The sequence below is a fragment of the Gouania willdenowi genome, chromosome 14, assembly GCF_900634775.1.
Source record: "Gouania willdenowi chromosome 14, fGouWil2.1, whole genome shotgun sequence".
Classification (NCBI taxonomy): Eukaryota; Metazoa; Chordata; class Actinopteri; order Blenniiformes; family Gobiesocidae; genus Gouania; species Gouania willdenowi.
Genome location: NC_041057.1, coordinates 21,819,699 through 21,846,673, shown reverse-complemented (window position 1 = coordinate 21,846,673; position 26,975 = coordinate 21,819,699). Strand labels below are relative to the sequence as shown.

General features: G+C 39.6%; 1 protein-coding gene across 1 annotated transcript; it reads left to right on the top strand.

Annotated features, from left to right (window-relative positions):
* Positions 1 to 368: 368 nt before the first annotated feature.
* LOC114476249 (uncharacterized) lies at positions 369 to 26,975 on the top strand. The gene is made up of 4 exons (XM_028467639.1): positions 369 to 626; positions 19,915 to 22,016; positions 22,242 to 22,544; positions 23,253 to 26,975. The coding sequence occupies exons 2-4, from the start codon at positions 19,931 to 19,933 to the stop codon at positions 23,516 to 23,518; spliced, it is 2,655 nt and encodes an 884-aa protein (XP_028323440.1). The 5' UTR covers positions 369 to 626; positions 19,915 to 19,930; the 3' UTR covers positions 23,519 to 26,975.

Sequence of the window (26,975 nt, the reverse complement as noted above, 5' to 3'; positions counted from 1 at the left end):
GTGTGTGTGTGTGTGTGTGTGTGTGTGTGTGTGTGTGTGTGTGTGTGTGTGTGTGTGTGTTAGACATGGGTGTATCAGTCTGACACTAAAGATGCTACATCCAACCACAGAGCTTGGCCTTCCTTTGTAGACAAAATAATGTATATGTCTAGAAATATCTACTAAGTATGCTGAATATTGAGCTTATATTTAATAACTTTACACACACACACACACACAGTCCCCACCCCCTACCCTGCAGGCCTGCACGTGTTTACGTTGCTCTTCCCTGAGCTACGTCGTCTCGTGCGTCTCCCCATTGGTCTCGGATGATGTCATCCGCAGCACAGACAATAGAGCCCTCCTCCCTGTCAGCGTGTCCACACACACACACACACACACACACACACAGTGACACGCGCTCCGACGTGTTTCCAGCTGAGTCCGGACCCTCGTCATGTGCTGTGTTTATGTGTTTGTTGGTCCGGTTCCGTCCTCTGACTCAGCAGGTAACCGGCCCCATGCGTTCATTGGCTACGTAAGGTGCGTGTGTGAAGGAGCGGGCAGGGGAGGTGTTGCACATCTGGATCACAGCACTACATCTGCTGCTCTGATGACGACCAAACCGCTGGACTGCCTGTTTTAATGTAAGTGGCGTTTCTTGGTGCTACAGCTTCATTTAGCGGCTCTTGGTCCGGTTCTCGGCCTGGGTCGGTCCCAGTCAGCGGCCTGATAATTCAGTCAGGTTGAAGGACGATTCGGTTCGGTTCGGTTCGGTTTACGTGCTGTGTGTTATTGTCTGAAACGGTTAGAACAAAAGGGTCTGTGTGGACATTCTGTCACTCACATCCTTTATCACAGTAACAGACAGTAAAGTAAACATGTGATAGACTGTATAAACATGCTGGCTTTGGGCCTGTCCACCATATCATCTTTATTTTACAGTAAATGTAGAACCATCTCCATCTAATCAGAAATCAAGCACTGCGCCATCTAGCGTTGGGGAAAACGTGAACAATTAGTTATTATTTTAATTAAACAAGTTGGCTAATATGTAGGGCTGGGCAACATGGATCAAAACTCATATCGCTATTAGGGCTGGGATAAACAATTATTTTTTACACAAATAATCTAGCGATATATATATATATATTTTTTTTGGCACATTTATTACGATTACGATAACGATTAATTTTTCCATTTCAATGTGATTTGACTCGATTCAATTATTGGTTATCACGTCATCCCGGCCCTAATTTCGATATTTGTTCTCAAATTGGCGATATAGTGTATGATATAAATTTGGATAATTATGTTTCAAATGAAGCCTGACCAGAAAGACAATTCTGGGTTAAATTTGCTGATGAAAAATGCCACACAGACACATTTATTAACAAACAGCTGCACAATTTGTGCCAGTTTAGTCTTTTTCTTCTCTAAGGGACAGCACGTGTGAGTGAGTGTGGCTTATTTAGGAGAAGGTCTGGGCTAGAGTGCACTCAACAATCCATCAAACTGTGCTTTTCATGCTGTTCTGATAAGTAGTGAAAGCAGTGACTCCTAAAACAAGTATTTTAAGACAATATAAACCATGAAAAAAAAAATATATATATACATATCGATATAGGCGAATAATCTTTTATATCACCAAAATCAAAAACTCAATATATATTGAATCGATATATATCGCCCAGCTCTACTAATACAGTATTTTCAAACTCCAAGTCATTTGGAGTGTCATGTAGATCAGTCAGTAGCATCACATGAATATTTGGGAATTCAGAGAAAAGAAAAGGATAATAAGACATTTACCAACCCAGTCTCACTCCCAACTCGTCTCATATCGACGTTCCGGATGATGGTCCGTAAGCTTTTCAAAATAAGACTTCTAACCCTAAACCTAACCTAAGCTAACCATAACCCTAACCATGAGTTATGGGTAAAAATCTCACTAGAAATGTCATAACAACAATTGTTTCCCTTGGCGTTACATCGGACGTCAAAGGAGTACCCTCCCCAATGTCGATATGTGACGAGTTGGGAGTGAGAATGTGTTACATTGACACAAAAAAACTGAATTAAATAAAAAAAATATTGTCAAATTTAAGACCTGATTCTGGTTTTTATTGTTCTGGTAAACGTTATGAGGGTGGAACGAAAAATCTCCTGTTACAAGATATTGCAATATTAAAATGTCACCTTTCCTTTCATGATCACTTGATATGGTTTTAATTTTAGATTGGCATGAATTGTCAGTCTTATTTATATATATATGTATTGAAAAGGATTGTATAAATGACCAATAGATAAATATTTTACTAAGTCATGGCATTGTTATTGTGAGCCCAGTATCGTATACGTCCCTTCTCAAACTTTGTATATCTTCCCTTCCCTGATTTATCAATTGTGTATCAATCTACCCCAACCTAATAGTTAATACTTTTTAAAACTACAAGGAATTTGTTTTACTGTATTCATGAATAGTGGAGAGCTTTTTATTAAATTAGGTCTAATTTTGGAATATTTTTGGATAAAGCTTAAACAATGTATGACAATGTTGTTCACCTGGAAATTATAGAGTGTATTGCCCTGTTTGAGTCCGTAGAACATTTTTTTGTCGATTAAGAAAGGGGCCTGTGAAAACGACATGGTAAAAATAGTTCGGTTTAATACTCTGTGCTAAATCATTGTTTGAGCTGAACTATGGATATATGTTTTTCCTTCAATATTTTTGGATTTCTATTAATTTGGAGAGCATAGAACATTTTAAATAATACTGTTTATACATAGAAACAATATCCTTTGTAAAGTATTGGGAGATGACATTTATTTTTGTACTGCAAGTACCGGTAATGGATGGTTATTTATTGGTTTGTCGGGATAGTCCATTAAAAACCACTGTGTTAAAAAAGACTGTAAAGATTAATTAGAGGGTTCACCTTGGCTCATAGTGACCACAGAAAGGGAAGCAAAGTAGCTGAATGGAGGCAGACCATCCCTAGAGATGTGGACATACAGTAATTGCTGATGTGCAACTTTTACTGAATTGTTTAGTGTGATGAAGAGGAGGAAACCCACATGTGACCAAAGACAGCACTTTGTAATAATGAGGTTCAGTTATTATCAGCTGTAATGGCTCCCATGTGCACATAAGCTACTGCAGCAAGATATTTGAGTACCGTATGTAAGTTTAATCATGAATTATTTTCTCATTGAGTATGTTTGGTTTAACAGTAGGTAAGGTTAGGCTAGTTAAGTTAGTCTTTGCGCGCTTATCCTGAGCCTTAAAGTGGGACTGAACCGTTTTGCAATGTAATGGTGCTTTAAGCATGGCCTGTGACATTAATGTGGCCCTTTAGCATGACAGGGTCACTTGTATCGATCATTCCTCTGAGAATAATCATTGAGCTCTGCTGCTAATTCTAACAGTCAGCAGCTGCAGTTAAAGACCGTAGAATTCACTGTGCGCTTTGATTCTCCCGTCTGTATCTGTTGGGAAGCTGTATCCAGTTTTAAGAAGCTTTGTTTAAAGGAAATCAGTTCACACGACAACCAAAAAAACAGCAATCAGTAGCAGTGTGAAAAAAAATAAATATATATATACTGTATATAAATATGTCATCACTAATCTTCTGCATTGACAATTTTTCACAGGAGACGTCATGTGTGAAGGTCAGTGTTAATCCTCCAACTGGTTGTCTGACCGGATCTGTTTCAAAGCGTTTGACTTTAGGTCAGGTTCCTCACTAAGAAGAGCAGAGGAGCAGCACAGATTAAAGTACTACAGAGTGACTAATTAATATGAATTCTTTTAATGTTTGGCAGCCTGTCAAACAACAGAATCACTGCGTAGGATTGTGACCCCTGAGGAAGAGCAGTGATTTTCATATTTCGGTTGGCGTCGTGATCCTTTTTGGCCCTTCATTCACGACTGACACTGCATTGACGTGACAACTGCAGAGGGTCAGTGCTGCTCCCCCTCGAGATGCTCACACATAAAAATACATGCCCCGCGTTTTAACCTCAGTGCCACCCATGGCATTTTGATTGTAAGAGTATATGCAAACATTTATGTAGGTTTTCCGAAAAGCTACTTCAAAACCAAACAATTTCCGCCTGTACTTTACCTAGGTGTTGGGCGATATGGACCATAACTCTTATCTCATTATTCATTTTTATATTTTATATTTAAAGACAATTTTGAATTAAATTTGCTGATATAAATGCAACACAGGCTTATTTATGAACAAACAGCTGCATAATACTGTATGTGTCACTTTTGATTTTTTCTCCTCTAAAGGACGTGTGAGTGAGTTCTGTAGTGTAGCTTGTTAAGAGGTTGGTCTGGGTTAGGACGCACTCAGCAATTCATTAAACTGTGCTTTTCATGTTCTGAGAAGTAGCAACAGCAGCAAGTGCTAAAAACTTGTACTTTAATACTAAATCAGCTATGAAATAAAAATATATATCATTATAGGAAATATTAGGTTAGAGAGGGACCGGAGAGGGTCCCATTCCTCTTTCAAACACTCCCTCTATGTCTGCTTACTCCCTTGTGTGTTTGCTCCTGTACTCCTTCTGGCTTTTGTCTTGCAGGTCCGTGGGATCCTCAGTGTGGAGTTACAGAGACTCAGCGGCTCTGTCTCCACCCTTTTCTCTGCACACACCCAACACAGCATAACGTGGATGGCTGTTCATCATAGGAATGGGATCCACACAAGGTTCCTGCTGCTTAACAGAAGGTTTTCCTTGCCGCCATGATGAATTCATGTTGGGTGTGGGATACATATGTATGTGTATATACGTATATATGCATATGTGTGTATCCATAAAATGAAGAGTCCGTCCTTAAGACTGCTCTACTGTAAAGTGCCTTGAGATACCATTGGTTATGATTTGGCGCTATACAAATAAAGATTGATTGATTGATTGATTGATTGATTATAATTTTCCGTATCCCCAAAATAGAAATTTCGATATATTTCCCAGGTCTAACTTCACCTAAAGAACATAATAAAGCAAAAATACCTTTAGAATTTTAGAAAGAGATGTGAAAAATGCATGTCTGAGTCGTTATTCAGGTTTCAGTTGACCTTATTTAGCATTTGCATGTTCTCACATGGGCTTTTCCCTCTGAATAATAATAATACAGTTAAAAATCATCCATGTGTGGTTGATTTAGGTCTCTATGGATGGATGTTTACTTGTGAGCCTCTGTTTAATATAAACTACTGTTTGTAGAGATTAACTTCAAGATGAGTAAAGCTCAAGACTTTACTATGATGACTGTGCAGTGATGTCATGGCCCAAAATAACAGCAAGAATAAGGTTAATGCTTCCTTTACAGATGAACAGAGGGAGTTTCCATCTTATATTGTGTATACTCCGCACGCACTCCAGGCCCAGAGTCTCCCCACCCACTGCATCATAAGTCCAGGCTTATTGGAGAGTTCCCTAATGCAGCAGACTCAGCTTCAATATACCGGTACCTTTAAATACAATATACAATTCTTTTTTAATGATCCAGTTTCGGTCTGAATCTGATGTTTGCCAGCTTCCTCTGATAAAAGCACTCCACTGACACACAGCCAATATATAGATAATCAGGCATGAGATAATTAAGTATCCTTAATGTTGGCTTTCGGCTCAATGGAAGCCCAGAATAGTCCAATTGTGGCATTGGAGTCACTCCTGTTAATGAGAATAACCATGGCTGTGCTCAACATTGATGCTGTTGGCTGATTGTGATGCTGAGGAGGACTCTCTGACTGCCCCAGGCCATCCTGGGCTGTTCAGCTCATCCACACTCATACTTTCTTAGAGCTTTTGTTGTACGGGTATGAAAACATACTGGCACTTATTCCATAATGGCTACAAAAACAGACTGTTAATATTGCACTGCAGATGCTACTGCATTCTGTCAAACAGGCTGGTTTGAGGTAGAGTTTGTTCTTAGTGTAAACTTTAACAAAATTATTTGCCCTCAGACGGATTTAGGGGGATGAAGGTTGTAGTTTAAAGAGTAACTAAAACCAGATGTTTTGGTTGACGCGTGTCTGGGCTGGAATTATAGAGAATACCTTAATGGTTTTTCTACAGTGATATACATTCTTTTAGCCTCATACAGAGGACCAGAGTTGAAAAAAAATCTGTTTCTTCCTTTCCTTGTTATTCTACATTTTGTAAAAAGTCAGCTCCAAATTGGCGAGTTGGATTTATCTCACCTTGTGACATCACAATGTCACAAGGTGAGATAAATCTCCTCTCCTCCTCCTGACAAACTACCTTGCAGGTAAAACAAACACTGCGGTTTAATATAGAATATACATTGTATTTCATTGTCATATATGTAACGCTAGTCCCTGCTCCCTGGGCAGGTTAGGGTTATGGACTGTTCAACATCCCACAGTGATGCACCGGGGAGATTCGAACTAGTGAGCCTACAGTTACAAGCTTGCTCCCATAAACACTAGTCCCTTTATCCACAGATAATATCTTTATGTTCAGTATATAGATAATCCGAAGCGCAGTGTGATCGCTCACAATCAGTTCCATTTTTAGTAGTCGTTATATCGCCTCATATCCACTTTGACATGATCTGATGTGTTTGTGACCCAATGTGACGCAGCGGTTGGACAAAACAGTGGACTATCTTAAATGGACTATTTCTGTGTTCAGAATATGTGCGGATGATAAGAAAGCGATGTAGCAGCTTTGGTCAGTGTTTGAAACAGCTGAAAGAGATGGCTGACTCCGCTGCTGCTGCTGTGATAAACACAGTGTCGAGCAGCGTTTTTGTCAGACTCACAATCACAATAACCGCTTAAATAGCCATGTGTTTTACTGTAATGTGCAGTTTTTTGGCTGAAAACAATAACAACAGTGTGTGGATAGCAAAAGAAAATTGCGATGGTGATCACCCTCTCAGAGCGAGGCATGAAGTCTTTGTCTACAGGCATGAGTGGGCATGCCTGTAGAAGAAGGCCTCAAAACAGCCTGTTTTTAGAAGCGTCATTAAAGTGACTTTTCGGAAGGCTAAAACTCCGGAAAACATGCGAGTTTTGGAAAATAAACCTCAAATACTATGTTGTTGGGGTTCTTAGAACAAATGGAGATGGGTTAAAAAATTGCATAATACTGGACCTTTAAAATATGGCATGGTTTTGGGGTTTAATTAGTAATTAAAGAGGATTTACCTGGAACAGAGGTGGCGTAATGCTTAAGAAAGAGGGCTCGTAATCGGAAGGTCACCGGTTTGAATCCAACCTGGGCCATCACTGTGGGATGTTGAGCAAATCCTTTAACCCTAACTGGTCATGTTGTACATCGCTTTGGATTTACGGCTCTGCTATTGGTCACTTAGCATGAATGCGACTGAATGGGGAGTGCATGGATAAGTAACCAGATTTTCCACTAGTATCTTTTTTTAAAAAGGAGTCGAAAGGGTTGTGTGAAAAGTGGCTAAATATGGCAACAAAGTCGCTAAGTTGGCAACACTGTGCACTTGAAAGAGTTTCATAATGATAGTTAACCAAGAGATTATTTCCATTGCAAATTCAAAGCACATCAGTGCTTTTCTTATCGCTACCTGACAGACAGCTTAAATCCCAGCATAATGCAATACCTCTCGTCAAGCTTCTTTAGTCAGTTACTATATCATTTAGGATTTTATTTCTGCAATGTCACAGAGGTTAAACACTTAAAGATGACTGGATGTTTGAGGATTTGTGAAGCCTTTGTAGTACAAAAACATCCTGAAATACTTTATGACAAAACCAATTTTTTCCTTTTTACTTTTTGCATTAAACTAAAAGAAGCGGAGCGTTCTTTGCTGAGCTGTATGATGCAGTATGTTGTTAGATTGGGTGGCAGAGGGGAGACAGAGTGGCTGAATGTTCCCCTCATGCTGCTTGCTGATTGGCTGCTATGGACACTTTTTATTTCCATCACTTTCCGCCTGACTGCGGGAGATTAGATGATGTAAATAATTTGACTTCCCCTCACTCCCATGTCGTGTTGTGAGCTGATGAGATTCTTAGCAGTGAATGTGAAAAATAGCTGAAAACCAGCAGAGATCAGCAGCTAGCCTAGGTTTGCATTTCCGGTTAAGCTAAATAAATTTACTAGCACAGCATGTGGTTTCAGAAATGAAAAAAAGCCTCTCTGCTACCTCTATTATAAAGTTTCTGTTGATAAAACAATCTAATGTGAGCTTCTGAGTCACTACTACTACAAAAATACAAAACAACAAAAATGAACATGTGAACATAAATACACAAAATGTCTCTAAGAACACACAATTAACAGTAATTTGACAAATGCCATAGTTTATTTTTAACATTATTAGTTACAGTATAGTTCGGTTTAGCTAAACCTGATGTGGGCGGGGCCAGAAGGGTATTTAGGTTGCCATGATGTTGGCACAGGTGTTGTTAATTTATGTAAGAAGCAAACAGTTTTTGACTGGGTGTCATGTGATCATGTTTTTTGGTTGAACTGACTCTTTCTGTTAATGCCTTAAAATGGATTATACAAGCAAATAGCAAAGGTGGAAATTCTAATTTTAATCCATAACCACACCCGAGCAGCACACATCAAAACAATCCCTGAATGCAACCAGTAGTGGACAAAGTAAAGGACTTGGATGCTACAGTAAAGCTACCATTGTTCCAAATTCTATCTTTATGTGGAGGTGTAGCCTTTAAGACATTCATTGTTCAATAGTTTTCCCTGGCGGTGACCTCACAGAGCCATTATGATGGATTGTGGCTTTATGACATCATGTACAGCAAATAAAATCGATTTTTGGCTCCAATCGACCTTATTATGATTTATTTGAGCATTTCTAAGATGCATTTCACAGACAAGTGAGATCCACATAAGCTACACCTGTCAACTGTATTTAGGCTTGGTGCCAGACGTAACAGCAAACCTTGACTCTCAGCAAATAATCAAATTAGAGGTCAATGAGACGCAGCTGTTTCATCTGCAAACGGAGATTATCTGTGTTCTGTTTGAGACTTGCGATATTAAAACATACCTTTATTTTGCTAGTCGGACCTTCTTTTAGAAATATATTTGTAGAATATTAGTCAGAGTGAACACTCATGTAATGGTGTCCAGGGTTCGTGTCCTTGTCCTCAGGTGTGCGTGGCATTAATGTTTCGTGCATTAACTGACGTTACTGACGATGCAAATCTGTCAACAAAGTATGATCACACACTGTCATCATGTCCGTCATTTCAGCTTCTTTCTGACACGACTCACATCAGCAGCTCCAAAGGAAAGCTTGGCTCATAGGTTTACTCATTGTCCTGTGTGTTTTAATATGAATGTAATGAGCAATCTTCACCATTCCGCCTGCTGGCAGTGCTTTGTGATGAAGCAGCTGTATTAAATCAGTATAAAGGGAGGCCAACACAAATTATTCCAATCAATCTTTCGCTGCTCGACAGCCATCTGCTCCCAAATCTATCCCCTCCTCCAGCTCTCACCAAAACAACCACTACACCGCCTCTGCAGCTGGGCATGAGCTGCACATCGCCAAAATTAGCAGCGTATACACAGAGATGATCTCTGAATACAAGTGTCCAGTAATTGAGGCTCTCAGCATGTCAGCTTGTATAAGTTCTCAATTGTCTCTGCTGTATTTTTTTTTTTTTTTGTTTGACCAAAGGATGTAAATCTCTCCCTGCAGATTCTGGCTGTTACACTGCAGGTGCTGCTCAGCTGTTTGCAACAGATAAATCATCTGAAACAACAGTGTACTGTGTGCTGTTCTCTGCTTTGTGGACCAACCTGAGACAAATTTCTCTCTGTGGAGGATATGGTTAAGATTATGTTACTTTCATGTGTTCCGTTTCTGACGCAATTTTATGACGTTGCATAATTTAGGCAATCTTGTCAATATTCATATCATTATTTGCCATTGCTTTGCACTCCTTAATGTATCTGTGAAGCCTCCTACTGCCCCATAGGCTTATTTTAGGGGCATCATGTCACCAGGGTTTTCACTGAAGACTTTATAGTGTATGCAATCAGATTTGTTAAATGGACTTGATTTATATAGCACTTTTATGCCTACAATGAAGTAGTCCCAAAGCACTTTACAATATCAACTCATTCATTCATTCACACTCCAATGGGACTGAGCTGCCATGCAAGGCGCTAGTCAACCACTGAGAGCACCTTAGGGTTCAGTGTCTTACCCAAGGACACCTTAACGCATAGACAGGTAGACTGGGATCAAACCCCCAACCTCTCGATCAAAAGATGATTCCTCTACCACCTGAGCCACGGTCGCCTCATTCAGACATTCAGTCTCATGTAAGGGTAAGGGGGCCTGGGCTTTGTTTTGTAGCATTTATAATCAAATAGTTATTGTCTTCCCTTATTCTTTTTTCTTCTCTTGTTGCAGTCTGCCTTTGACTTTAAAAAGTAAATTTAATTTTCAAGTAGGAATTTTTGTACTCATATTTATTGTTTTTCATGATAAACAATTTCTCTTTTACCAAAACTTCGATACATACCACTATGAATCAGTCACTGTGAATTATGCGGTTGTGCAATGGCATTACTGCCTCAGCGCAGTCTAATTTCTATGCTCCATAAACGTGTCTGCAGACTTGTGTTGTTTACCGCCTTGCAGTTGATATCAGCTTGGATCAGCCCCAACACAGCCACTGTATATAGAATAAGTAGATGTACAAGGACACGGAGAAGTAAAATATGTCCTAATTCTCCGCAAAAAGTGACGGTGGCTTAGTGGTTAGCACGTCCGCCTCACAGCAAGGAGGTTCTGGGTTCAAGCTCTGGAGTGGACACCTGGGTCCTTTCTGTGTGGCGTTTGCATCTTCTCCCCGTGCTGCGTGAGTGTCCTCCGGGTACTCCACAATCCAAAAACATGACTGTAAGGTTGATTGGAGCCTCTAAATTGCCCATAGGAGTGAATGAGAGTGAATGGTTGTCTGTGTCTGTGTTGCCCTGTGATGGACTGGCGCCCTGTCCAGGGTGTACCCCCGCCCAGCGCCCTATGAGAGCCGGATATTGGCACCGGCAGACCCCTGCCACCCTGTTAAACGGGAATAAGCGGGTATGAAAATGGATGGATGGATGGGACTATGAGTTTGCAAAACAAATGCTTTGTATATATTTTGGCTAAATGTTGTAGAGACTTAAATTATATGCAAATGAACTTAACACTCAGATCTATGAAAACATTTAAAACTGTGTTGGTTAAGGATTGGCAAAGGACTTTCACCCTAAAATGAAGTGATAACCCGTTTAGTCGTACATATCAATGAGTCAAGTCTCAACTTGTGCAATAATACGTTGTTACAGAATTTAGAAAAACTCAGTATGCTTTGAGTTTGTACCTTTTTCTCTCTCTGTGACTGACTGTGGCTGTGACTGAGTGAGTGAAATTGCCACTAACCAGCCTGCCCTTTCCAGTGTGTGAGGGAAAAGTGATCAGAGTGATTGTGACTTCCACCATGATAAATCTGGGTCAATGTAACCCCCCACCCGCCTCCACCACAGGCAAGGCTGAAAAAGAAAAAAAAAAGTGACGAGGACACCCTTGCCAAGGCTTTGTGTGTGGCTTTACACATGGGGATACTGGAGCACGGTCTGCTTTTACAATAGGTCCGAAAATGATGCGTTTAAACTTCAAAGCTCCTCTGATTATTTTGACATGATTCTTCCTCCCCCCATTGTTTGATATTTAGTGTATTATCTGCCCCCTCAGTCTTCTCTTTTATTTCTGTACACTTTTGTCTTTGTCAGCCTGTTTTTTCTTAACATCAGCTTCGCCTAGTTACTATTCAAACTCTCTCTTTGAAGATTCCGAAGTATGTTTTCAGGGTCCAATGTTAGGGATAATCATTTACTCTAGAAATTACCGTAGAAAAACATCTAAACTGTGTTAGTGTAGTGTTTTCTTATCCTCTGTTTTATACAGAGGCCATTGTTGCTAAAATGACAAATAAAAATAAATGCATAAAGAAAAAAGCAGTGCAAGTTTATTCACTGAGTTTGGGAAAGTCCTAAAGGTTAGGATGCATATGCTTATAAAATGTCCATAGTGGGAAACTTTACTCCTGAATGTAACTTATACAAATAAAATAAAGGCGTATATAAATGCATGAATTCTTTTGCATCTTCTGGGCAGCTGTTGTGTTGTATCCAGGGAACAATTTTGCGGTTAAGATGGTGTATTTCACTCTGGTTCATTGAGCCATTCTGCTTTACTGGGATTTGAATCATGGTGAGCCTCTGATTAGTTGCCTCCATCGACTGGTCAACAGCATGCTTTTAGTCAAACGTCTCTGTGGTGTGTTTTGACAGGTGATTGTGCATCAGGGCTGAGAGATGAGATCTGTACTTGGTTTTTATTATGTTGAGATGTGAAAACCCCCTCTCACTAGCTACACTGCATAGAGGCAGTGTAAGAGACAGCTTAAGCACTTTGGTAATGCTGGAGTAAGCATCTGGGTTACTTGTATTTACTATTTGGACCAAGTCCAGATGTTTTCATGCTTGCTTTAATTTCATCCATTCTGTCACAGTAGTGTCTTTATGAAGTTGCAAGGTGGCCTTATATTTCTTGAGAATGCTGAAACTGTTGTGTTTCCCAAACTGTGGAGGTCTTGTGTTTCCTGAGGTCATCTTGAATGATCAGATACTAAGAAATCATGACTTGACTTGAGGGATTCATATTAGATGTCAAACTCTTCAATTAAAGCATAACTAAGTAACCTTTTCACCTTAATAAATACTTCTCGTAGTCCCCGTGAGGGTAGTACAAGTGTTTAGAGGGTGATTGGGGGGTCTTTCATCTCTCCCTGCTGTTTCTGGCCAGAAAACAGCACTTGCAACTTTTCCTGCCTCCGACCCGGTGGCAAAACGTACTGCTTTACGGAAGCTCATCACAAACTAATGCTAGATTATGAGCAGCCCCGTGACCGATTTTTCAGTGATCGGTTGCTACCGTCTTGGGAGAGCAAAGGTGCGCATGTAGCTGTGGGGTTGGGCAGTCAGCGGGGGGTGCAGAGTTTTTACGACAGTGACATAACCAAAAGGGACCTTTAGGGGGAGTGCTAAGCGCAAGTTACTTAATTCTGCTTTAACCCCCTGAGTAAGTTTGTCTTGTCTCCGTCAGCATTAGAAACAGTGTGTGCCCTGTGGCCTCCACCATTAAGCAAAAGAGTGAACTGTCACAGTTCACAGCCACCATAACTTCATCTATACATTCTCAAATGGTCAACATTTCCTTCTTAAATCTAATAGATGTTGTCTTCAAAATGTTGCCAATGGCAAACATGTTTGACAGAAATCACAGAAAACACTCTTTGTATGTAACACAAGTGTCATTACGCATTCCTTACACATGCTTACCCATTATGTTTACCTCTGGCAATGACTAAATTCTGAGTTAAGTGGGTAGTTGGGTAAAACAAATCTAAAGGATACAAATAATCATTCTTCCTGCTGCTATAAATCTAATATTGGCAATAAAGCAGCAACTCCAGTCCTCGAGGGCCGGATTTCTGAGACTTTTAGATGTGTCCCTGCTCCAACACACCTGAATCATGAATGGCTTGTTATCATGCTTTTGCAGAGCTCGATGACAACACATTGGTTTCACCCAGGTGTGTTGGAGCAGGGACATATCTAAAAGTCTCAGGAGTCCGGCCCTCGAAGCCACACACACACATACACAAAAAAGGCTATGTTATAATTTAAACTGATACTTAATAACCAACTTCACTTACTAAGAATTTTGACATTCTTGAGCATCTACCATGTAGAACAAGTTATCACAAGTGAGTTAATTTCAAAGCTATCAAAACTTAGCATATAGCTTTTTAGATTTATATAATTTATATCTGTTGTGGTAGATATAAACGTGGCTTCCAACAGATTAAACATAGTCACAGCTGGATTCATCTTATCTTAATAATAAAATATCTAATGTTCAAACAAATATATCATTTGTTTTAGGAGCCTATTGTAACACTCAGATGCTAAATTTAATATGGGTGGCATTCCTTATGGAACACTACCTCTGTGGCAAAAAAGAAAATAAAGTAGTTTATCAGCTAAAAAGCTCATTGGTGTCTAGCTGTTGGTCACAGAGTGATTGTAATTAACAGCGTCGGTCTCTATTAACTGGTAGATTTTCAACTTAACGACTGTATTATTTCATCCTAATCTGTGAGAGCAGCGCTATAGTGAATGTACTGCAATAGAAGAAAGACGTGCTCTACCTTTGTCCAAAGCGTAGCAACTAGTTATTAGTTCCATTAATCGTGAAAGCAATTTAAGGATATAAAAATGCTGTTTTACAAAGTGAATATTTATAAGCTACAGTATGTCATCATTTAAAAACACTGTCTTACTGAAATATGTTGTTGTGAAAGTGATGACCTTCTGTTTATATCACAGACTGTACAATGGCGTGCTGTTAATTGGCCCAGAGGATCCACTTAATTAAGTTTGTTCTGGAAACATGATATACTGTAGAGTCGAGATGGCCAAAAGGGTTTTTCATTTCAGATAACCATGGCTATCCAATAATGAACTGTTCTCAAAATTGAAGATGCCATTGGACCATCAGCAAAGTGTTTATTTGTGACTTTGTTGCTTCAATCTAATAATGCTGAGCAATAGCAGCAACATAAACACAAAGAGAGTTCTTCTTAAAATGATTAAAAGGAGGAAATTAACCTTGAATACAGTTTGGGCTGTAATTTGTGTCCATATGCTTCTGGCATGAATTAATTAAGGTTGAAGACTCGAGAGGATTTTTTTTATTTAAATGTCCCATATCATGTTATTTTTCACCCATCTCTATTTGTTCTAAGAACCCCAAAAACATAATGTTTGAGGTTTATTTATCCAAACTCGCCGGTTTTCCACAGTTTTAGCCTCTGAAAAGTCACTTTCTGAGCAACTGATTTGCATCCTACATATGCAGATTCACGAGTTGGCGTGTCTGTAGATGGGACACTGACTTCCTCCCCGTTTGGTGACATAGGGCCAGAGGACAACCCACCCACTCCGTAGCTCAGCTCATGTTGCTTTATAAACACAAGACAGCGCATGGGGGCGGGGCGTTCACCGGTACATACATAGACTGTAGAAAATGCATACATAGCACTGCGCAAAGGACGCTGAAATGCTCACCTTCGTGGGCGTGTTTGTCATACCTGTCAAGTATCCCATTTTGGCCGGGAAACTCCCGTATTATACCCCTCTTTCCCGCCATCTTCCTGTATTAGTAATTTCCCGTAAATAGCCCGCATTTTAATGTAATAATTATTAAAAAATGCCTTACTAAACTGAACGTCGTCACTAGCCTCGCGAGAACTGCCACCTGAAATGGCCTGGGTGGTAATTCTCGCGAGATTAGTGCCGACAGCGGCAACAAACCCGGAAACAACTCAGAAAAGAGATGATGAATGAAGACGTTCCGGCAAAAAAAACAAAGAACTCATGTAAATACCTTGGAAAATGGGACAGAGAGTTTACCTTCATGAATAGCAGCAGGATGGGACACAGTTACATGTTCTGTAAGATTAGTAACTGAGATTTTAGCGTCAACCACAGTGGAAGGAACCACGTAAGTCAGCATGAAAAATCCACCAATCACAGGCGCCACAAATATACACTTATTTCAAAAAGTGTTAAAGGATGTAAAGTCTGTAATAAATGTGTCTAATAAGTCATTAGTGAATACCAGAGAACCACGAGTGATCATGAGAAATTAAAAGAAAATATGTAATGAAAATAAATTGTTAATGTCTAACTTAAAGACAAGCAATGTGAAATTAACAGTAAATATGCAACGTGTTGACTTGTATATAAACTGTAAGTATATTAAATAAACACATGTGCTTCATATACACATTTATGTTTTCATTTAGGCTGTTTTCTAATTTAGGAATTAGGGCTGGGCAATATATTAAGAAGATGTATCGTGTATAAATATATATATATATATGCACGATACATATACACGATACATATATATATATATTTTATAGCTTATTTGTATCAAATTCCTAGTTTTAGGAGTTGCAGCTTTTACTTCTCAGAACAGAATGTAAAGCTCAGTTAGATGGATTAATGAGTGCGCCCTAATCCAGACCTTCCCCATAACAAGCCACACTACAGAACTCACTCACACGTGCTGTCCCTTACAGTGTATTTAGACCCAAACATGCACACATTTAAGAACAGCAATGCCATAAAGGAGATGAAAATACGTTAATCTCTCTGTGATTATACATATTAATAATTATGTACTGTGCATGTACGCAGATCACATCTTTATATTGATGGACGTGCATGATAACAAGAACAAGATATTACAACTGTGATATCTGTTCATGTCTCACATGTACGTACCTCAAGGTTGTCATCTCAGTCTTCTGTCATTTCTTGACTGTGTAATCATAAAGGTATGTGACATGTTGCAATATAAACTCATCACTGGTTTATTCTTGATCTCTTGTGATGCTTAAGAGATGTTGACATTAACTGTGTTCTCAAAAACCAACCATTTTGTTTTGGTTGGCATTGGAAACTTGGAGGTTTATTTTACATTTCTCACAAAAAAAATCACAAATAATTTACTTTAGGGCTCTTTTTTAACAATGCCAAATCCATTGGCTAGCAAAAAATAGACCTGATGCAGCTGTCATAGGCTAGATTGGGGGTCGGGAACCTTTGGCCCCGAAGCTAGTTGTGGCTCTTTCATGCTTTGAAAAATAACTAAATAACAAAACCATTTTTTTTTCTTTTTCCTGAAAATTAATGTATTTGGGTATGAAGTTGTTATTTGACTAAAATGTCAAGAGTTGGCTAAGAATCAAAGTATTTCAATTTAGCATATTTTGCTGTAAGAATGACTGATCTCCATGGGTTTAAACCCGGCTATTCCAATCAAATGTTGCTATTGGTTGAGAATGGGGGTTTGTAAAATACCCCCATGGGTATGCAAATTGTCATGGGGGTACTTGAATAAAATAAAAAACACTGACAACATTGGAAATTAGAATATAAATAAAGCAATTCATGCTAGGTTATTGCTATTGCTAGGCTAATGCAAGTTTTAGTGTAATGCTAGGCTAATGGTATTGCTAGGTTAATGACATTGCTGGGTTAAAGCTAATACTGCGTCAATATTTAATGCTAGGTTAATGCTAATGCTAGGCTAATGATATTTTTATGCTAATGTTAACGATGATGCTAGGTTAATTCTATTACTAGGTTATTGCTAATTGCTAGGCTAATGCTAATGCTAGCTAATGCCAATGATAGGCTAATGGAGTGCGACGTGGGCCAGCATCTGCATCCTCAGTTGCATTTTCTTCAGGAAATGCAAATATTCTACTTAATATTATTATTACTAGTTCAGTGCCCGTAGAAAGTATGTATTGCTAAGGAAAAGTGGGAGGTTAAGTAGCTTTTTCATGGATGGCCAAATGAGGTTGTGTTTGAAGGTGGGACGTCAGGGACATTTAGGTTTGTTGTGAAATGTGTAGAGTTATAACTATTGTGTTTTCATATATTTAAATGAATAAATTGGGACAAAGCAACACACCAGCATGAAGTTATGCCTGGAGAAACACTTTGAGACACTGAAGTTTACATGGGAGCTTTAATTTATCTTTAATTCAGAATAAAAGTTAAATCCTCTTTAAACTGACCTTGTATACACTTAATACCTAATGCAAATTTGATTCTGAATTCCACACACGCTCGCGGTTCACCCAAAGCGAGCAAAAAGTGAAGCCACAGCGGAGTGTTGGCGCTCTGCCGGCCAGGACGGCACGGGGCGGGTGTGAAGCTGTCTCAGCTCTGCTATCCCGACACAGAGCATCTGCCTGGCCAGCTGCGCACGCGCTTGCTCGGCGCACACACACACACGCAACGGATCGCTGCTCCACTCAAAACCAGGAACCTCTCCAGCAATTGGCTCTGCCATGCACATGGTTACGGTGTGCGCCGTGCAGCAATTGGCTCTGGCGCGCACGTGACTTTAGTGGCTCCGCTCCGGTGGCAGTGGACAATTTTATGAAATAATTCATCAACCGTACTATTGCAATCCGACGTTTCATACCTTTGACCTAGGGATGTAACGATTAATCTTAAGGCAGTTAAAAATCGATTCATAGGTATCAAGGTTTACATCGATGTTCTGAAAATTGAATCGCAGTACTTTTTTATATCCTTCTCATCTAAAAGTGTAGGCGGAATCTGCTACTACTTTCTTTCTGGCCGCCATCTACTCTTAAACATGTTCATAAATGATTCTTTACCCCTTTAGCACCGAAATAATATCTGTAAAAGTCACGTTTTTCTATCAGCTCTGTCTGCTAGCATAGCTTCTCTTCTTCACTGCAAGGATATCTGCATGCCAACTGACCACTGGGTTACCATTGCCCTCTACTGGTCCAAACAAATATCTGACCTAAATACAATGCCAATTACTGTTTTTTTTTTTTTTTTTTTTTTTGTTAAGGCACAAAATACATTTTCAGTTGCACTTTTAAAAAGAAAAGGAACTATTATGTAGTTTTGCATTGTTTACTATAGAACCAGAATTTAAATTAATAGACTTCTTCATTTGTATTATTCCTTTATTTATTTCATTCAAGATTTATTTTTAGTTTAATTGCATTGTTTTGAATAGTTTATCAAGGGATTTCTTTTGACAATTAAATATGAAAGGAAAATAGTACAGTATTTTCTAGTTTTTTTTTTCACAAAAAAATAAAGGAATATTTGTCTACATTCCCATTTTGTAAAATAAATCGTGAGAGAATCGTATCGTGAACCCAGTATCGTGAATCGAATCGTATCGGGAGTTGAGTGAATCGTTACATCCCTACTTTGACCCAAAGGCAGCCATGTTGAAAGTCTCAGCTCTGTCTGTCCCTGAACCGCAGAGATATTTGAGCCACAGATAGACAGACAGAGATTTCTTGCTTTTATAGATAGATATATTATTACTCAACAGGATAGGTAAAATTCACTGTAGGGCTACATTCTATATATGTTTTTTAACTAATCCATGCATTTGTCTCGATAACATTATTGTAACTCTCTACTGTCAGGATGTTCTAGTAACTCACTAAAAAGTCTCCAGTTAATTCAGAATGCTGCAGCTAGAAAACTAACAGATACGAACAGGAGAGAGCATATTTCTCCAGTATTGGCTTCCCTTCACTGGCTTCCTGTAAAATCTAGAATAGAGTGTAAAATCCTCTTGTTAGCCTACGAAGCTCTACATGATCAAGCTCCTGTGTATCTTAAAGACCTGTTAGTCTGAGCAGAACAATCCGTTCTCAGTTTGCTGGTCTTCTGGAAGTTCCTAAATTGTCTAGAAGTAGAACAGGAGGCAGAGCATTTAGCTACCAGGCTCCTCGCCTTTGGAACCAGCTCCCAGTCTTGGTACGGGAGGCTGCTACATTCTCCACCCTTAAGGCAAAAACTCAAACCCTACTTATTTGTTAAAGCACATACCGTATAATAGCATTAACCTAACAACTAGGAACAAAGCCCTAAACCTATAGACAGGAACTAATAACTAAGATTATGTAGTAGAACACCAACATTATATTCAAACACGATTCACCATCTACACATACTGTAGCTCTAATGGGCTGCAATGGCATGATGTCCAGTCAGACAAAGTTGTGCCATGTAGTAGACAGCCCCCCACTTCTGTACCTCATTGCATAACCCATCATACTGCTGAAGGATGGACTCTACATTTTAAGTCACTAATATATAGTAATAACATAATAGAGTTTTTATTTCATATCTATAAAATTATTGAAGGACTTTTTGCTTTTTGATTAAGGTACAGTATACTGTGACTCCTGACTGACTTCTTTCTTCCTGTTGTTTTTTTTCTCTGTACAGCTTTGCATAAACCCAGATGCCTCCCCTCCCTCTTGACGAGCGAATAGTGGTCATTCAGCGCCCTAAGAACTTAGCCCAGTGTGAGAGCTCCCATCAAACAATCCCACAGCATTCCTCTCAGATAACCACCACCTCTAATGGACAAGTCACCCACCCCTATCATCTCCACCCTTCTCAGGCTCATTTTTATTCTCCTACCTGTAAGTCCCTGACTGTCGAATGCAAGAAAAGGTCCTCCCGTATACAGACATTCAAAAGTGACCAGCCTGACATAACAGCCAATGTCAGACACATCGAAAGCCACTGCCATAGCAATGGCACGGTGACTCTAGGCCCTCGACTGCCCTCCCACACACATACAATTGATATCAAGGTGACAGTGGACAAAAAGGGACGGGGAGGAGCATTAAGCAGCTCATTGGGTCGTAGCGGAAGTGTAAAAGGTGGCAAAGGAAAATGTTTCTCTACTCAGTTTGATCAAGGACATTGTGAGAGAAAAAATGAAAGTGCATGGAGGCCAAATGTAGCTGAAAACAAGTCACAGCATATTCGTCAATTGTCATCAACACCTGGAGGGGTCTTAGAGTTTGTTCCTGCTCAGGCACAGCTGCATAGATACAGGAGTGACAAGGAGAAGGAAAACACTGCCCGTGGTATTCGAGGTGACCAGGAGTTTTCTTTCAAAGGTCACAGGAAGAATTCCAAACTGGGAACACTTCATCAAAGTCATAACAGTCACAATCTGCCCTACAACCAAAATGCCGTCCCTGTGCCCCATGCTGCCATCCTAAACTCTAACTATTCCTCAACTCCTCCGACTCAACCCTCACATGCCCAAGTCTCGTTCCAACAGCACAGCCATCCCCTCCCACCTCGTTCCAGGGATCACCGCCCTCACATTCTGCATGGACTACCTGTGTCCCCTCTGTCCTCCCAAGCTGGAGGATTCCCCAGCCCTGACCATACATGCACTATCGACTGCGCACATCCATTTAATTGTGGCTGTTGGAGATTGGTAAGATGCAGAGGGTGTAGGTGTCACTCGTCTGACTTCCAAAGAGGTGAAAGAAGCGCAAACGTCTCCTGTGGTCACAATGTTGGAGCTGTAACGAGAGGAAAGAAAGAAATGGGCCTGCAAAATTTGGGTGGGTGTCTCTCAACTGCTTCTACTTCCAACACTTCTTCTTCTTTCAGCACTACATCTGACTGCCGAACAAGCCTTTTCAAACCCCTCCGCTGTGCCTCCTGCTCTGGTGGTGACCCCAGTAACTTTGAGAGCCCTGCAGTCTTTCGTAAAAAACTGGTAGGAGGATGTTTGCCCTGTAATCCTCTGTCATCTTCGAGCCCCCTACGGGCCATCCAAAGCTGTATCACAGGCTGTAACCCCAAAGCCTCTCAGACAGGGAGTTCCACTTGCAGCTACTGCAGCAGTGACCCCATAGTTGTGACACTCAACCCTCGGCGAGAAAAACCACCTGGAAGAGGCTTTGGCGCACCTCATCCAATGAGTACGCTTCAAGCCGCTGATGATGATGACTATAGTGGACGCACTATCTGGCCCGAAGAACTGGCAAGGAAAATGACTCACTCTAAATTCCAAAAGAATCCCTGTGTCGGGACAGGTATTGGGCAAAGAAAAACTTGTGCTAGCCAAGTCCATAATGGAAGTAACGCTACAGACATGGTAATGTTGGACTGTCAAAACCTTCAGAAATACAGACAGACACAGCACAGAGATCATGCTGGCCGAAGGAGACTTCAGCAGGGTAAAATGTCTTCGTTTGATTTTATGAACTGTCGGTCAGGTTCTGACGATGGCCAAAACTCATTAAAGAGGCTTTTGAACAAAGCCGAAAATGCAGGGATGACTGATGGTACTGAGCAAAATGAAGATGTTGCATATCCCCGTTCCTTCACCCCCCTCTCTGAATCCCCACCATCACCACTGTCATTTTCCCCTTCACCATCTGCTCCAACCACACTCATCAAACCCAAACCCTGGCAGAGGGACAGAGAGGGAGGACACTCTTTGCCGTCGGCTCAATCACTTCACCTGGCTCTGAATTCCCTGAACAGAGAGCAAGATGAGGAGAACCGTAGAAGTAAGAACACATTATCATATACTTATTGATATATAAATAGGCTAAGCCAGAGCTTCATTGTAGTTATTGATAGAAACACTGGATGTTTCAGGTAGTAAATTACTTTGTCTTTATATTAGCAAACACATTTTATTATATTATTTTGATTATGATTGCTTGATGTCATAATGTAACCAATCAATCTGTATTTTTCCACCCTTGCTTATCTTTCTGGTCTCGCTGCAGTGCACCTCTTCCTGCCACTGTCGTCCTCATTGCCTGCGTCTCTCTCGGATGAGACTGTGATGACACCTGATGCAGAAAATGCTGTAATCAGTCCAATCCTGCCTTTTCTTTATCTCGGGAATGAGAGAGACGCGCAAGACCTTGATCTGCTATTGCGCCTAAACATTGGCTACGTGGTCAACATAACCACACATCTGCCCCTCTACCATGTCACCTCTGGACTCCGCTACAAAAGACTCCCAGCCACTGACAACAGCAAACAAAACCTTCGACAATACTTTGAAGAAGTTTTTGAGTTTATTGGTGAGAGATTTTACTAGGAACACTTATTATTTGCAAAAGCAATCAGAAAACAATACTTACTTTACATTGCCTTCAAGCATATTAAATTCTTGCATAGCTTCAGAGCTTTTGTAGAATAATGAATGATCAACAGATTACATTAAGTCCAGAAACGGGTCTACAACCTTAAGCCGCTGTGTAATTAATTAACGTCTTCTCTGCAGGAAGCAGATTAAAATTGCAATAGTTTATATTGGGCTTTAACGTTGCCGTGACTACTTCTAAAGCAAAGTTCCCTCCACCCACACAGTGAGTGATTCACCTGAAAACAAGTTTCCATTGTATTTTACTGTAGTACATTATTGTGTGTATTTTGTGTTGTGTAAAGGAATCAATACTGAATCCCTGTTTATAGTTTCATATACAATTTAGTCAAATGAGTTGAAAGAAGAAAGTGCCAATTCTTGTTCAAAGAGGTGATTTGCTGCACGTTGGCTTTGGAATTAGCAAAACCATATTTTCAGGCTCAGGACCAATATAGTAAAATCTCCGATATCAATAGAACTACATGATATCAAACACTGACAGATTGGTTTGGGCTCAATATCTACATTTCTACTCTCAAAGAAATATGTTTTGATAGATCCTGTTCTCTTACTCACCAACTGCAGCCTTTCATTAATTTGTGAAAAACATTGAGTTCACCCATTTTGTTGTTTTCCTTCACAGAGGAGGCATATCAGAGTGGACAGGGAGTGCTGGTCCACTGCCAGGCAGGTGTTTCCCGTTCTGCAACTATTGTCATCGCCTACCTTATGAAGCACACCCTCATGACAATGACAGATGCCTACAAATATGTGCGGAGTCGGCGTCCAGTAGTGTCCCCGAATCTTAACTTCATGGGTCAGCTTTTGGAGTTTGAAAGGGACCTGAACTCTGGGGTGACTCCTCGTATCTTGATGCCTAAACTCAATGGGGTGGAGACACAGGTGTGAGAGAAGTCCTGGCTTATCAAAGGTAAAACAAAGTGCAGAGACAGAGTGGTTTTAGATGAGCTACATGATGAAGCTCCCAGTGTCCTGTTAATAAGATGTGCCAACATTTTGTATTATTTCAACACCACTTGGATATCTTATTTTTATTGCTTGTTCCTGTTGTTTACATGTAAAGTCAACAGAAATGCAGCAGCCTTGGTGAAGAAAAAATGCATGCAAAATTCAGAAATCAGCAGATAATTTGACCTCATCTCAAATGTTTCCACTACATGTAGCAAAACTCAGATCACAATGCACTTTAGCTTCCATGCATTTGCTGGAACAGCATTGTCCAAGACTTTTTATACCTGTACTGTTTTTGGTCTTTGTTAATAATATTGCTGTGAACCCTTTGTTTGATCGAAAACTGTGGAAAAGAGCACCATGGACCTGCAGGATCTTGTGACACAAAACAGGAGTACATTTAAACAAAGTGGGTTTATTTCATTTCCATGCTGCTGCCAGTGTACTGGGCAAAAAGAAAATTAGCGATGCTAAAATCCAACTGTCATTCTTATGTATAAGAGGAGGTGTCATTATTAACACCAAATTAACATCTAATAGTAGAGAAGTACTGGTAAATATCTGGTCTAATCCACTGAAATGAACTCATTTACTGATGAAAGCTCAAGTCACACTGTAAATTGTAGCAAAGATGTTTGTTACAAGGTTTTAGTGAGCTTGTCTAACATTCTCTAAAACACAGAGCTGATCAGCTGTGCAGTAAGCAAAGTTGATTAAATTAGGAGGTTTGGTTTGTAATTTACCAGACATTTAAAAATCCTACGTTGCATGGAACAGTCCAGTTTTTTAGTCCAGTATTTGCTTCCTCTTTTTTTTACAAGTGCCCTGCTGAACCTTCCAGTTTTTGTTTTGTTTTTAAATCCATGTGAAACAAAGAGGAATCGAGGATTTCCTAATTTTTTTTTACCTTTTTTAAAGCTTTTCTCCCTATAGGATTATTTTTTCAAAGAGGTCAAAATCACTCTAAAAACCAAGTCCACCTTTTACACTTCCATACACCGGGGTGTGGGATACAAGTCTATGGAAAGCCGTTTGAGCATATATTGATCTCAGTGAAGCTTTGAGTTTTAACAATAATATATTTTAGTTCTACTAGTACTACTAGTACCACATGGTCAACTAGAAGACGATTTTGCTTTAGTAGTAAGGTGCTAAAGACCTTTACTAGTAAAACAACATTTTCATTTACGAGTACAACTATTACACTCAAATTCTCACTAGTAGTACTAGTTAAACTACATTCTAAATGAATTTGGAAGAATTAAAACCAAATCCAGCACTAATTAGTTTTAATATCTTTCAAAAGCCAATGGCAAGCCTGAATTTGCTTTTCCCACCCCATTATTAGCAAATGGCTAACTAATGACGCGTTTCACTCCAAATGTGAACACTCGCTTTACTATTGTCGAGAAAACGACTTTCCATACAAGTTTGCTGCTTTCTCAGAAGGTAACGTCAGCATTGTTCCCTCACTCCATTGTTTTGCCTTATTATCTATATTGAGCTTCTTCACTGTGTCCCTTGTCACTATGCATCTTTATAGATTGAAAATGAATCGTTGGTTCACTGTGAACTCTTTTTCTGTGTTTATGCAGTTTAAAAACTCGAGGCCTAAAATTCTCACACATTGAAAAACGTTTCAGGCTGGAAATGAAGTGGTAACGATGGAGTTTAGGAGTAAACAAAGGAGGACAACAAACTCAGTTTTTGCAGTTAAAATGGGTAATACGTTAAATGAAGAACCTTCAGGAATGACCCTGCATTGCGGAGGTCTGTTTGGCTCTGCTGTGCTGTCACAATGTGAGTCCACTTATCCCCTTACACCAAAGTGTCACTAATAATCAATACAAAGTTGTTGTGAGGGATTGCTTTTATCCCGTGTGAGCACTTTATCGCGGTGGTTGTCAGTCAGGAGGACAAATTTTCACTCTGCAAAGTGTTACTGAAGAGCATGATGTTCTTAGAGATGCTATTATTGTGTTATAACAGCCTTCTCATCTATTTACTATCTACACGAACACTTATAACTTTTTATTATTCTAATGCTGTCGTGTTCATCAATGACGAAGCTGCTAAATTATACCTAATGAATTGTATTAAAGCAACTCACAGATTCTAGGTTTGAACACCAAGTCATGTTTTGGCTGTGAAACACAATATATAGACTATAAACAACAAAAAGTATCTTATAGCATGATTGATTAAACATCTCAATGAACACTTTTGCCCAACTAAATCACGACTCAGCAGATTTTACTCATTGAGATGTTACAGTGTCGGGCGACTTTTGCAGAGTAGTCTGAAGAGTGTTGTGGAGCATAATCTTTCACTGTCACACACCTTAGGTGAATGCAGGAATGAGGCTGAAAGATCCCAGTATAACCACTTTCTAAATGTGTTTTCTTGTGCCAATAGTGAAAATTACTTCAGTGCAAAGACAAAAATGTCAATTTAAAATCTTAATCAGATTTAGATGTTGAAATCTTTCTTTGTTTTTAAACCTGGTCACTGGTTTGTAATGCTGTTATCCACCAAACCTGCATCTTCTTCCTCAAATGTCTGAAGCCTTTTGTTACAGCTGTTAAAGGAGTGTAGCAATTTAATTCACAAACAGAGCATACACACTGTTAGATGCTACATTTATTCTAATACTTCATTAGAAGGTTGTGCAACATTGAGATTTAAGTGGTAAGATTTGAACCCTTTATCCAGATTTTTTATACTGTAATGATGATCGCCAAAACCTTTATTTACTGATACTTTTAATGCCTTCACTTTTAGTTTTTAACACTTTGGTCCATTTTTGGAATTTGTTTTCTGGAGAAGTGACTTTGGTTAAGCCTCGATATATATTTTTTCTACAGTCAAACGTCCTCATTTTTACTGTATGTACGTTTATGCCTCTTATATTTTTACATGACATGGACTGAAGGAAAATATCCAAACTCACCTGTTGATCTTTAGCCACTGTTATCGACCTCAGTCTGTGTCCACAGGCCAAACCTCTTCCGTCTCTTCATCTTATGTTCGCTTAAAGAAATTTGGAGCCAATTCACTCGCCTCCTCTCTTCAGCTTTGCCTGTGTTACTGTTAATGGTGGCCTCTTACTGCTTGATTTTTATACTGACTTTTTATGCAAAATGGCTGCTGAAGCAGTTTTATTTAACTCCACGCTGTATAGAGTTGGCGTTGCAGATTAGTCTTTTGATGACTACTGAAATTTGTACTCGAGAGACACATGGAAGGAATTCATTTCAATGTTTTTCTCTTTTTATTTCTACAAATGAAAGGGCCAGTGTCTCTGTAGGTGTTGGCCATAAGTGTGAGTGTGTGTGTGTGTACAGATCTCCTGTGTGTGTTTTGCTCCAAAAAATGAAGAATCTTTTCTGTGTAA